General features: G+C 42.3%; 1 protein-coding gene across 1 annotated transcript in view; it reads left to right on the top strand.

Annotated features, from left to right (window-relative positions):
- The first annotated feature begins 4117 nt into the window (after positions 1-4117).
- The window catches only part of sh3bp5b (SH3-domain binding protein 5b (BTK-associated)), a 31239-nt gene continuing 22778 nt past the window's right edge, over positions 4118-12578 (top strand). The window contains exons 1-2 of the mRNA XM_070911697.1: positions 4118-4424; positions 5535-5597. Of these exons, the coding sequence (XP_070767798.1) occupies positions 4347-4424; positions 5535-5597 (141 nt within the window). The 5' untranslated portion in view covers positions 4118-4346. The remainder of the gene's footprint in view (positions 4425-5534; positions 5598-12578) is intronic.

Raw genomic sequence — 12578 nt, 5'->3', positions numbered from 1 at the left:
GACATAACTCAGTTCATCAATTTAACTGAACATGAGTATTTAAACCAACTAACTACCAATAAGGAATTAACTAAGAACTGAAACTGGAGGCTGTCTGTCTGCGTGTCTTTCCTCCTCTGCTATCAAATTTGGCACCTTTCCCTCTCAACCATCCAGGCATTTAGCTGACACTCTCATCCAGAGCCACGTACAACGAGCGCCTCGGGAGAGTCCGCTTAAACCAATTTAAAGATACAATCTGCTTCTCTTCTGCTGTGAATACAGCCGCTGTCCGACTGCTACGCACCACACACAGCACATTGTCACCAGTACACATCGAGTCACATTCCCAGTTTAGCCATTTAGCTGACACTCTTATCCAGAGTTACTCACAAGGAGGACGAGAGCAGCAGTGGGTTTCATTTCTTAGATGACAAACATTAGAAGGCAGACGGCAGCGCGAGGAGACAGATCGAAGTGAGTGTCGAGTACAGAGGCAGCGTTTTCTCAGAACTGGAAAGCGTGTCCTTTACCAGGACAAAACCTCAGTGTTTCCAGTTGATATCAGGAATCCGCTGACGGCGTCCTGTCCTGGCACGTCCACATGAGGGCTGGAATATTTCACATATTTGGAAAATTACATCTATGTGTTTTATTCTGTTATATAAATGTCATTGTTTTCATTTTTCTTTAATTTTGTGGTATTGTCATCCATCCATTTGTTTATTTCAATGTCAGTTTAGACAAGATTTAATAAGATTGTAACTAATGAATCAGAATCAATTAATGATTATAAATAAATATTAGGTATTAACTATAACCCAACAGATTTTTGAGGCTGATAATTGAGTTTGAGTGTCTGATAATGACATAATGTTTCAGCTGGTAAAATGTAGGCTGATTTTAACTACTTTATATATTGCTGAGTAGCTTAATCGATTGATATTTTGAATTAATAATCTGTATCTGCAAAGTAAATAGTAAACTAGTACTAAAGCACTTAAAAAATGTAGTGCTGTAAAAAAATTTCCCTCTGAGATGTAGTGGAGTAGAAGTATAAAGTAGCATAAAATGGACTCAAGTAAAGTACCTCAAAGTTGTACTTGAGTAAATGTACTCAGTTACATCCCATCACTGCTGACGTAGTAGCTGTAAGCCATGAGGAGCAGGTGGTGAGTTTTTACTACATCAGTTGCCCAAAACAAGAACAAGAACTTTATATTTTCCTTCCATTCGTTTCCATCTTCAGTGTTTCAGAGCTTCTTTATCTGTTTTGTCATGGTGGATATTAATACTCGTGCTGTCTAACTGGGTCTTCTTTTCCTTCAGCTCCTAAAGACACGATCACTTTACAATTGTGTCTGGCAAATATTCGCTCCATCCCCCGTTCACTTCAATTGAAACCAGCGCAAATGACTCCTTAAAACATGTGTTTGTGTGTGTGTTTAGCAAATAGCAAATGGAAAAGAAAAGTGAAACTGAATCACTGTTGTGTTATATCAATCCCTCATACTTTGTTCTTCATTATGTTCCCAGTATCCTACCCCAAATATATTTCCTATACATCAATGCCAGTTTACTTTCTGAAGACAGATCTTCCTGTCTGCAAGCAGCAATATATCATATGGTTTATAGACACACACACACACAGTGGTCAGGGTTGTGACCGCGGTGTAGGAGCAGCGAGAGGACGCTGCAGTCAGTGTCTTTTTAAAGGGTTTGACATATCCTGTTATTCAGACAAATCTCCAGCAGCCCGAGGAGACGCAGAACATGCTGACGTGACTCTGGATATCCTTCAGGCTCCGTGGGGCGGCGGGGGTCTTTTTTCAGCAGGCATATTGGGTTGCAGCCCTGCAGGGAGCGAAGTGGTGAAAGTAGGTCTCGAAAAATGTGTCAGCACACCTGCACCTTCACCTTCGGAGTGAGAGTAGTCAAATTATTAAATCAGTCTAAAAATATTCAAATAATGGACTTAAAACCCAACATGAGTATGTATTTAATGGTGGAATGTAGACCTTTAGACTGGTTACTGTTTGAATATTACCTGATTCGTCCTGGTAATCTTCCTGCGCATTACAATTCATTCAGCTGTCAGAGGCTCTTCTGGATCTGAATCCTTTCAGTGATTTGGGCCTAAAATTTGGAGCAGCCCAGCAAATGTATATTTTAGTAAATATTTGTATAATGAGTACCTGTATCTACTTTAAACTGCCGTCATGTAGAAGAGCCGCAGCGGTCTGTTGTTGTGATTTGGGGCTAAAGTTATTTTAACTTTTATCATCATGTGTTCTTTGGGGAGAGCAGTAGAAAACTCTGATGGAGTCACTTGAGGTTTCCTCTCGTTTGCCTCGGCTGACCGTCTCGTCCTTCCTTAGTGCCTCAGCATCTAAATGGTTCCCGTCTGAGCCGCTCCTGGAGGTAAGCAGGCACATTGTGTTGGTTATGCAACCTGTGTAATGTCACCTCAGGCCTCTGTCTTTTCAATCTCTGTGCGCTGTGTTCTTTCTCCTCTGGTGAGCAGGAGGAATGAAAGCAAAAGATGTAATGGACGATGCCAGTACGTCGAGAGAAAGTGAGCGTCTATCTCTGCAGAAACCCTTTATCCTTCTACACATCTGAAATACTTTGAGAGAGATATGAATGTTTTGATTCCATTTTACAGCAGATGAAAGGCCGCCCTGGGGGCTCCGTATATTCGGTCTGAAGATGAATTTGTGGAGCCCTGAAAGGTTGTAGAATATGGTGTGGGATGCAAATTAAAGTAGACTCGCTGCAGCTGGAGGTCTGTCTCTCCACATCAGGAGTCTGTAGTCACACAGTCTCAGATGTTGTAGTCTTGTGTCCTTTAAGTTAAATCCACAGATCTCACTGTGACGTTTGTATTGGAACCGCCTTCTACTGAAATGGCAAGATTTTAGCCTGGATGCCAAAGAACAATGAATATGTTTTATAGTGTGTGTGTGGGGGGTTTACCAGCCAATCAGCTGTCTGGGATAAACAACAAAGTTCATCGGGTTTCCCTTCTCTTACATCTATAAACAGACGGGCTTTGTCAAACTACTAATTATTCTGAGAAACTCTGTCATTTCACTGCTGCTTAAATTAATTAACGGAGTCAAGAAGGAGTGGTCAAGTTATGAATCTAATTTGAACAGAAATGAATTGGAGTTTGTGGACAGAAACATTAGTTTTGATGAAAATAACATCACACATAAACTGATCAAATATTTACACGGTGCAGAATGTGTGCAGTACGTGCTGCTTCATGTCTAATCTACATGTGAAAGCCTGTAATTCAGTGATTGTTGTGATTGTGACTTCATAAAATGATCTTCGTGTGCAGCTTTGTTGACCAGTGCTTCTAGGAACAGTCAGTCAGAGAAGATAACACATTTCCCAGTATGTGTGGAGGAATTTATCTCATGTGCAGAGATGTGTGTCACAGTACATGTTGTCCACATGATCCACATTCAGTGCAAAGGGCAGGACGTAGCACACAGATACAATCCTCTAACGTGTCTTTTTAGAGGGAGGGAGCGTTATATCTCAGGATATAGAAGAAGTACTTCATCACAGTGATGAGAGTCCAGCGTTAGAACAGTACACAGAAGAGCTTCCAACAAGAGAACATACAGTCCAATGAACATACACAGAAAAGAAAAAAACATTCTAGGAGTTAACAGAATCTACATCTCGGAGTATAAAATGCAGCCATAAAAACTGGCGATGCGCTGAAAAGAGATGATGCATGTTAGATGTAAGACTCGTGACTGGATTCTAATAGATGAACTTCTTTCACTTGAGATTTAAAACTTCACCAAAGTCACTGGGATTCATCCTCTGTGGTGCATGTTCAAAGCATGCAGTCAAAGTGCACACTGAGCCTCTGGAGTACAAGTACAAAGTGGCATGAAATGAAAAGTACAAGTACATGAGTCACCGTGTCGGCATGTCCGGCTCCAGCTGAACGGTTCTACAAATACATATTTGAATATAAGTAAATCGTTCCTAATGCGCTTCGCCGCCATGTGGCACTAGTTACCCCTCATAGACTCCCCAGCCTGGCACAAGGGGGCGTTCCCGGTCTGAGACTGAGCTCCGGTCATTTCAGCTCCGGTGTCAGTGCGGAGGGAGAGCTGAGCGCGGAGAGACGCGGCTGCCGGGCCCCGGTGGACACAAGCCGACATGAACCTCTTCTTCAAGCCCTTCTTCTAAAACCACCTCCGCGCGAGCTGGGGACGTCGGTCAGGCTCGTGAATCCAACGTGCGGTGACCGGCCGAGACCGCGGGGGTCCGGGGTCTCTCCGAGTCCGGTAGCGAGCGCTGTCTTTGTTCGGCTGTGACATCTGTCCTTCGCCTCCAGCATGGATCACGTCGAGAAGGAGCCCCGGTCGGACGACGAGGCTGAATATGAAGAGGAGGAGGTGGACCCCAGAGTCCAGGTGACTGCACCTTTACGGCCCCAGTATTCATTAGTGGTTTTCATCGACACGGGTCCGTAGTGGTCCAGCTCAGAGAACAGAGTCCTAGCACGATGCCGCATGAACGATATGAAGGTGTTATGATGAAGATGAGGGTGAAGATGTGGGTTAATCTGATGGAAGTGTGTTAGAAAGCCGGTGTGACTCGGTAAAAGAGGGTCAGTTCTGGGCTCAGAGCTCCGGTCTGGTCCCGAGCCGTCAGTGTAAGTAAAGAAAACGTCTTTTTAACGTGAAAACAACGTTAAAGATGACCTCATCTGTGTTCAAGCTTTTCAAAGTAAAGTTCCAGCCTTTCGGCGGTTACACAGATTAATGAAACATTTAAAAACAGCAGATTACAAACTGGTTATTCTCATCTTCATCTATTCATCTGCCGGATTCTCTCTTCACTTTAATCAATTCGGTATTTTTCACTAATTTTGCCTAAGAAATGACGAAAAGTACTATAGCCGATTAATTTCCTGTCGATCGACTTAATGGATGAATCGACTAATCATTTCATCTTACAGATATCCAGCAGGGCTGCTGATTATATTATTATTGATTAATCTGCAGGGTATTATTCTCATTATTCGGTTTAAAACAAACTGTAATGAAAAGAATGAGCAGATTTTATGAAGCAGATTGGCCAGATGTGACGATAAATACAGTTCAATGTCATGATGGAAGTCACAGGACTCAGTGTTTAGTGCCGCAGCAACATCTGGCTTCATGTTGCCAACGAGCTCCTGGCAGGGAGGCGGACGGATTTTAAATTTGGGAAAAAGAGCCCCAACCCTTGAGCTGTGACTGAGGTGTTTCACTGGTTTATTTCATATTTCATATTTAATTTCATGTTCAATTCACAGTTTCAGTTGTTTTATTCTCAGAAACAGACGTCAGAAATGTAAACAGACAGATTCCTCAGTTTAACATGAATATTTTCAAATTCCATGGTGTCCTGTGTTGCTCTTAATTCACTCCAGATGTTGCCCGTTGCCTCTCTCCTATACTTCCAGATATTATATGACATTCCTTTCTCCTCCTCCTCCTCCTCCTCCTCCTCTGTCTGTTGCTTCATCTCTCTTCCAGGGGGAGCTGGAGAAACTCAACCAGTCCACCGACGACATCAACAGATGTGAGACGGAGCTGGAGGTCAGTCTGTTGACACACACACACACACACACGCAGCCATCATGTGCTCTGAATGTGCTCTGAATGTGTGTGTGTGTGTGTGTGTGTGTGTGTGTGTGCAGGTTATCTGTGTCAGTTTTCACCCGTCTGACTGATGGAGCGTGTAATCACGCACACGTAACCGCTGTCAGCAGATAAGGCTTCACGTCTTGACTGACGGGGGGTGAAATCGCCCCGTCAGTCCGCCTCCTCAGGACAGTGCTGTTGAAGGTATCGCTGCACAGGTTCTGAATTACAGCTGGACCTCTGCTCTCACGTCTCTTTCTCCGTGTCAGCCGGGTTTAAACATACAGACGCCAACATATTGTGTTACAATAAACTCATTTTACTGAGTTCAGAGTCTCGCTAAATGACTTTTACATAAAAACATGGAGACACTGAACCTGTGACCCAAGCAGAAGTAATGCACTGCAGCTACTTGGGCCATCAAGGCTGTTTTAAGTTGCATAACTGATCTTTGAATCCCATTAAAACCCAGTAAAGTCTGATGGCCTACATGTATGCAGGTCAGCGATGTGTAGCTTTTATGGAGGTGAAAGTCCACGTGTACACGCTGTTAATCAGGCAGCTGAGAGCTCGAAGGGAGCTGGAGCTCAGTGAGTTAATTAGTTTGTGTCTGTACACGGTTTTTATTCTAAATGATCTATTATTTGGCGAGAAAGTGATTTTTACTCCCAATAATTAACAGCAAGGATTGTTGTACGTGTCTAGAAACAGAAACAAGATGTGTGTTTGAGCATAAACTCACAGATTCAGTTCATATCTGTAAGAAAGTAGAAGCAGTTTTGAGCTGCAGCTTAATGAAAGCCTGAAAATGAGATGATGAGCAGCAGAAGAACGTGTTGAAATAAAATGTTGATTAAATGTTCCTCCGACGATTATTTTCGTTGACGATTATTCTGCCGACTTCTCGATTAATTGTCTTGAATTAGTCTTGAAAAGGTCAGATAATGGTTGATGGTATGATGACGTGGTCAGTTCCCAACAGTCACTTCCTGTTTAGCAAAGCTGTTGATCCCTGTTGTTCCAGGAGCTATGAGAAATGGGACCCTCTTCAGTCTTTATCTGCTCAGTTGTGGTGTTTTGATTGGTTGGGTCAGTTGAACCTGGTTGCATCTGTCCTGCATGTATTCAACACTGTGTCGACTGTTGATTGCTGATTTACGCGTGTCTGCCCTTTTCTTTACGGCTCCACGAACTACAAAATCAGGTCAAGTTGTTTTCGTGTCTGACAAAGACGTCCACTGTTCGGGACTATGACCGTCTACTGTCTGAGGGTTAAAAAAGCTCACAAACTGTCACGGCACAAAGCAAACATCACCCAGTGGCTCTTTGAGATAGAGCAGGACTGTGTGTTAAGGATGTGGACAGATAACCAGATAAGAGACATTTAAATGACGTCAAACAACAGAAACGAGAAATGCCTTTGAGCAAATACTTGGTTCTGCGCTAAAAGACGGATTAGTTCCAAAATTTAACGAAACAAACTGCCACAAAATCTGAGAAAAGATTGATTCAATCGACTGCTTTTCTGTTCAGTCGAGCTGAAACGATTTGATAATTCATTACTAAACATTTCTGGCATTTTTTTTTAAAGCAAAATTGGCAAAAGTTCCAGCTTAAATGTGAAGATTTTCTGCTTTTCTTGACCTCCTCTGTTTGCAAGACAAGTTGATTAATTGATAAAACAATCAGTAGATTTAATTTTTTGTAATGAAAATAAGTAGTTACAGCCCTGCTGTTCCTGATTGACCAAACCCGTTTATAAAAGTAGCACAATTTTCAAATCAATATTTGCTAATGTTCTCAGTCTTCTGTGATAGTTAACTGTTCTCAGATAAAATAAGCAATTTTCTCGCCTTTTAGAGACTAAACAGTAATTCAATGAATGGAGACAATAATCGTCAGTCTGCTCGCTAATGAAAGCTAGTTGCAGCTTCCTCAGACTGTAGAGGGAGGTCAAAGATTTTAGTGTCTTTCTCAAGGACACTGCAGGAGGACAGATGCTTGCAGTCACTGGATTTTCAAGTCCAGTGCCTCTGTTAACTCTGCTCATCAGCTGTGCACATAAATATACTAAGTGGTAAAATCCTTTTACTGACTCCCTGCCAGGATTAATCTCTTCCCTCCAAAACCTTTAGAAATTTCCCATTTTCCACTTCCACTGATCATCATCTCATTTGACCCAAAGCGGCGTTTGAATCGAAGCGTTCATGCTGCTGATGAGAGGAAGAGGGAGAGTGACTGGAGTGATAATGAGCCGATCGTCATGGGAACTTCAGTGATGTGAAGAAGCTAATGCACCGTCATAGCAATGATGCAAACGCCATTTAATTTGGCGGATAACCACAAGTGCTAGGTATAATGCCTCAGGGCTCAAACGTGTTGACAAGGTGAAGTGCGTCACAGTGAGAGCGTCCGAGTCCTGAGAGGGAGGACGGAGACACTGCACTGCAGTCTGCATCAACATCAGTGTAATCACAGAGACGGTGAGACACAGAGCAGAGGACAGAGAGGGGAGGAGGACAAAGACATGCGTTCATGGCTCTGTTCCAATTCATTTGTAGAAGCTTTCTTTCCCATAATCGCTGGCTGTGTAGCTTCATAACCTTTTTGTTGGGTTTGAAATGAAGCGATGACGTTGAAGTTAAACTGCTGACTTTCAGCTTCGATTTTAGGGGGTTTACATCCACATTCGACACATCGTGTGGAAACTGTGGGCTAGGCACCGAGGGCAGAAAGGGGCACGATTCCTTCCTTCCCTTAAAGCTGAAAGTCAGCACTTTAACTCTCACAGACATCGTCTCAGTTGAAATCCAGTGTGCTGGACTACAGAGCCCAAACAACTGGACTGTAAACTAGTTTCTTGTGAGTTGTGAGTTGATTAATGGATTAGTCAATCAACAGGAGTTTTGATAATTGGTAAAATGTTTTAATCATTCGTCAAAAACATTCACAGGTCGTAGCTTCTCAAATGAGAGGATTATATCGTCGTAAAACTCTGAGAGTCAGCTAAATGCTAACGCTATCATTGCAACACACTCGCAAAGACAATGCCAACATTACTGATGTCTAGAAGGAATAATATTTGTCATGTTCACCATCTTAGTTTAGCATGTTAGCATGCAAACAGTTGCTAATTAGCGCTAAACAGAAAGTACGACTGAGGCTGATGGGAATGTCATAAAGTGTTGGACAAATTAAAAAATCAACCTAAAGTACTGAAAAACCAGCGTTATTACAGTTCATCCTGAGGGGAACACGAATGTCTGAACCAAGTTTCATTGCAATCCGTCTAATAGTTTCACTCAAAACCACGAACGTCAATCTCAAAGAGGCGGACCAGGCCACTGGCATGTCTAAAGATGATGTTAAACAGTGCAGTGACATCAGCATCAGTACAGTGAAAGAACACGTACAGTATTAATGCATCGATTGGTGTCAGTTGGTGTAGAAATGTGGGTCATGCTGAGGGATGTGACGGTCAAGAGAAGATGAATGGATGGAACAGACGGACTTTTTGAAGAAGTGATGGAGGACTGAAACACCACTTTGTCATAACAGCCGTGGGCTAAAAGTCAAATTGGAGAGGAATAGGGAGGACCGACTGTGAGCCTGGAGGGCTGGATACCATCAGAAACCCCCGACATCAGTGAAAGCAAACTGAACAGTAATGTTGGTTCCAGCTGCCTGTGTAGATCTAACACCTCGGACTGCTGCAGCCCCTCACAGCCTCAGGCCTTCTGGGTAATCTAACCACAACGACGGTGTCCTGTTTGATGCAGTACTGTGATAAAGACATCCTTTCTCGAACACATTTTGTTTATATATCGAACTGATGAGCTGAAAACTGCCTGAAATGTGTATTGTGCTACTGTTTTTGTTATGTCGCTGATCACTCATGACTTCAAAACTGTAGCAGGAGAAACTGAGGACAGGAACAAGTCTGTGGCGATGGTTGAAGTTGCAGCCTGTTGTTACCTCGATGAAACACTAATAGGATTTTCCAATAAGGGGGTTTTGGCAGAGTTCTGCAGTTGGATAACTAAGGTTGAGCTTTCTATCGGAACTTTGGCATCATGAGTTTCTTTCTTTAGATCGTCTTTTAAGTTCAACAAATTACCTGTGAAACATTGTTTTTGAGTAGTTGCAATTGAATGCAGCCTTTGATTCCATCCAAAGTGGATTACCAAATGCATGACAATGCAAGCTTTTGAGTGCACAAGTCACAGTACTTTGGACCCTTCGGACCCACCTAGTTACTGGTGCAACACCTGCACAGATGCAGTTGACAACGATGATGATGGCAGATTTACCACTCGAACAATTTGATGGCTACATACTGTATATCATGCTAATTCAGCACTGAGGCTGAAGCTTACAGGTTATTTCGAACGTGACACCTTTCAGATGTTTACTATAGAAATTCAGATAAACTTACTGAGACAAACAACACGAGGCAGTTCTTCAAATTTCTGCTTGTTCCTACATGAACTAGTCAAACACCAGTGGGTGTAATGGAACGTGCAGGACACTTTCACTGTTATTGTAGTTTCTCTCCGGGAATATATTATATATGAGTATTATTTGGACTGAATGCATTTAATTTGATCCTGTAAAATTGTGTCATTATATGTAAGTTAGTAAACTAATTAACTACCTAGACACCCACAGTCCATAATCCTAACTCTGGGAACTAATCACTACCAATGAACAAACACATCTCCAAGATGGAACAAACCGTTTGCTTCGTTAACAAATTCATATCGTGTCAGCTTTATCTGGCGCACGGTGTGAAGACTTTGCCCAGATTAGATTCAGTTTATTGGTTGGTAGCGAATGTTTCTTATCCTTTATTTAGACCTACTTTTTTGTGGTTTCATCTTGGAGCTCTGGGGTTTTAGATGCTCGTGTTCCTACCAGTTGTGACTCACGACCGATGCAGCAACAGAGCAAGTTTCATTTCCTTGACTATCAACTGTACTAGCAGCTAGTAAGATGAAGGTCAAGGGTCGAGAGCTACAACGCCCCGTCAAGAGTTTTAACAAGTGTTCATTTAGAGGTGGAAGATGAAATATACCAAACATTTTTAAAGGCTGGACAGGAGCCTCTGATTTAATCCAACACTGAGCTCTGTTGACAGTAGAATCAAGCGCTGTCTGCTTGGAGTTGTCCACTGCTGATCGTTTTCTCATATTATTGTTGTGTTGTGTCTTTATATGTAAATTGGTAAACTAATGAACTAACACAGTTCGTCAATAATCCTAATTATATACTTATTATATTACATATTTTCACTGTGTGTTATAATGAGATCCCCAGTCGCTTGCCTCAGAGGGTTTCTCTGTTCTGAGTTTTAAAGTTCACCAAAAGGTTATTTTCTAACAGCTGTCTCTCAGCCACATCTAATGTCCATAGACTTTCTAACTGTCTAATGAATACGCAAACATCTTGTGCTCTGGGTGAATATAAAATACGGCAGCACAGGAGTCTCTTACGGCCTTATTTAAAGACTTAGCCTCACACCCTGACTTTTATTTATTCACCCAGCCCTTTCCATTATGCATCATCTGTTGTACAGTGTACTGGAACCTTTGCAGCATCTGTTTTTGCGACCACGTACGTCTTGTTGCTCTTGATTTACGATCTGAACATTCATCCTACTTTATTCTTATGCTGCTGGTGATTCGAGTGACAGACATGCTAGAAATGCTAATGTAGTACAAGTTTGGGGAAGTTTGTGGACCACTGTGGTGGTCTACATGTTGCCAGACTACACACCTGCAGAACCTTCATCACCTATAAAAGACATTGAAAACATCATAATAACGACCAAGAAGGTTGAAGCTGTGAGAAGTTATCGTATGATATCGTGGCAACGGTAGCACAGATCCGAGTTAGTTGAGGGGAATTTTTCACAGCATCCTTTAGTTCAAAGGAACTCTGTCTTGGATGGAAGCAGAGAGAGCGGAGAAGTCCTCCATTCCTCACAGAAATGAATATCTAGATTTAAATATATTCACTCATTACAAGAGTTATACAAGCGCTCCACCATGATAAAGAGCGAGATGGGACTCTGCAGTCGTAAGCTCTTTTGTTTGTTTTGTCTTGCTTTAACCAATCAGTAATGAGTGACTCAGTCGTCCTGCTGACCCCCCTCCCCAGCCCCAGATACCACTTATATGACTGACCCCGCCGAAGAGAATTTCCCCGCCGGGATCCGTGAAGTCTCTAACTTGTTTTTCTTCCTTCTTCTCTTTTTGTTCTTGTTCTTAGAAAGTTCTGTGCCCTTCATGCCAATTAGAAAACCTTGATGAAATTTCAGAGCTGAATGCTTATCAGTCTGAGAAATTCCCCTGGACGAGTACCAACGATCGAACACATCTCTCTGAAGTGGAACAAACGGTTGGCTTCGAACCAGCTAACAAAATTATATCGGACGTTCGTTTTTCACAGGCGGCTGTCAACAGATCGGCTGGCGTCTGTTTTTCACTGTTTATTGGGACACTCTTGTTCTCAGAAAAAACTGTGTCAGCTTTATCTGGCACATGGTGTGAATCTTTTGCCCAGATTAGATTCAGTTTAATGGTTGGTAGCGAATGTTTCTTATCCATTATTTAGACCTACTTTTGGAGCTCTGGGGTTTTAGATGCTTGAGTTCTTTCCAGCTGTAACTCAGAGCGATAGAGCAACTTTCATTTCCTTGACTACAGTATGACCCTAACAAGCAGCTAGTAAGATGAAGGTCAAGAGCTAAAACACCCAAACACTTTACATAGCTGCTTCCTTTTTAACTCAATGAAACACTAATTTGATTTGTTTCTAAGTGGGGTTTTGGCAGATGTTTAAAGTCGCCTAATTCCGGTTAAGGTTTTATTAAGTGTGCTTGGTGCAGAGTTTAGGAGAATGATAGTGTTCACTGAAAAAAGCCTTCAAATCCCT

Source organism: Enoplosus armatus, chromosome 9 (assembly GCF_043641665.1).
Source record: "Enoplosus armatus isolate fEnoArm2 chromosome 9, fEnoArm2.hap1, whole genome shotgun sequence".
NCBI classification, from domain to species: Eukaryota; Metazoa; Chordata; class Actinopteri; order Centrarchiformes; family Enoplosidae; genus Enoplosus; species Enoplosus armatus.
The sequence above is the reverse complement of the archived record's forward strand: the minus strand, read 5'-3'. Positions and strand labels throughout refer to the sequence as shown.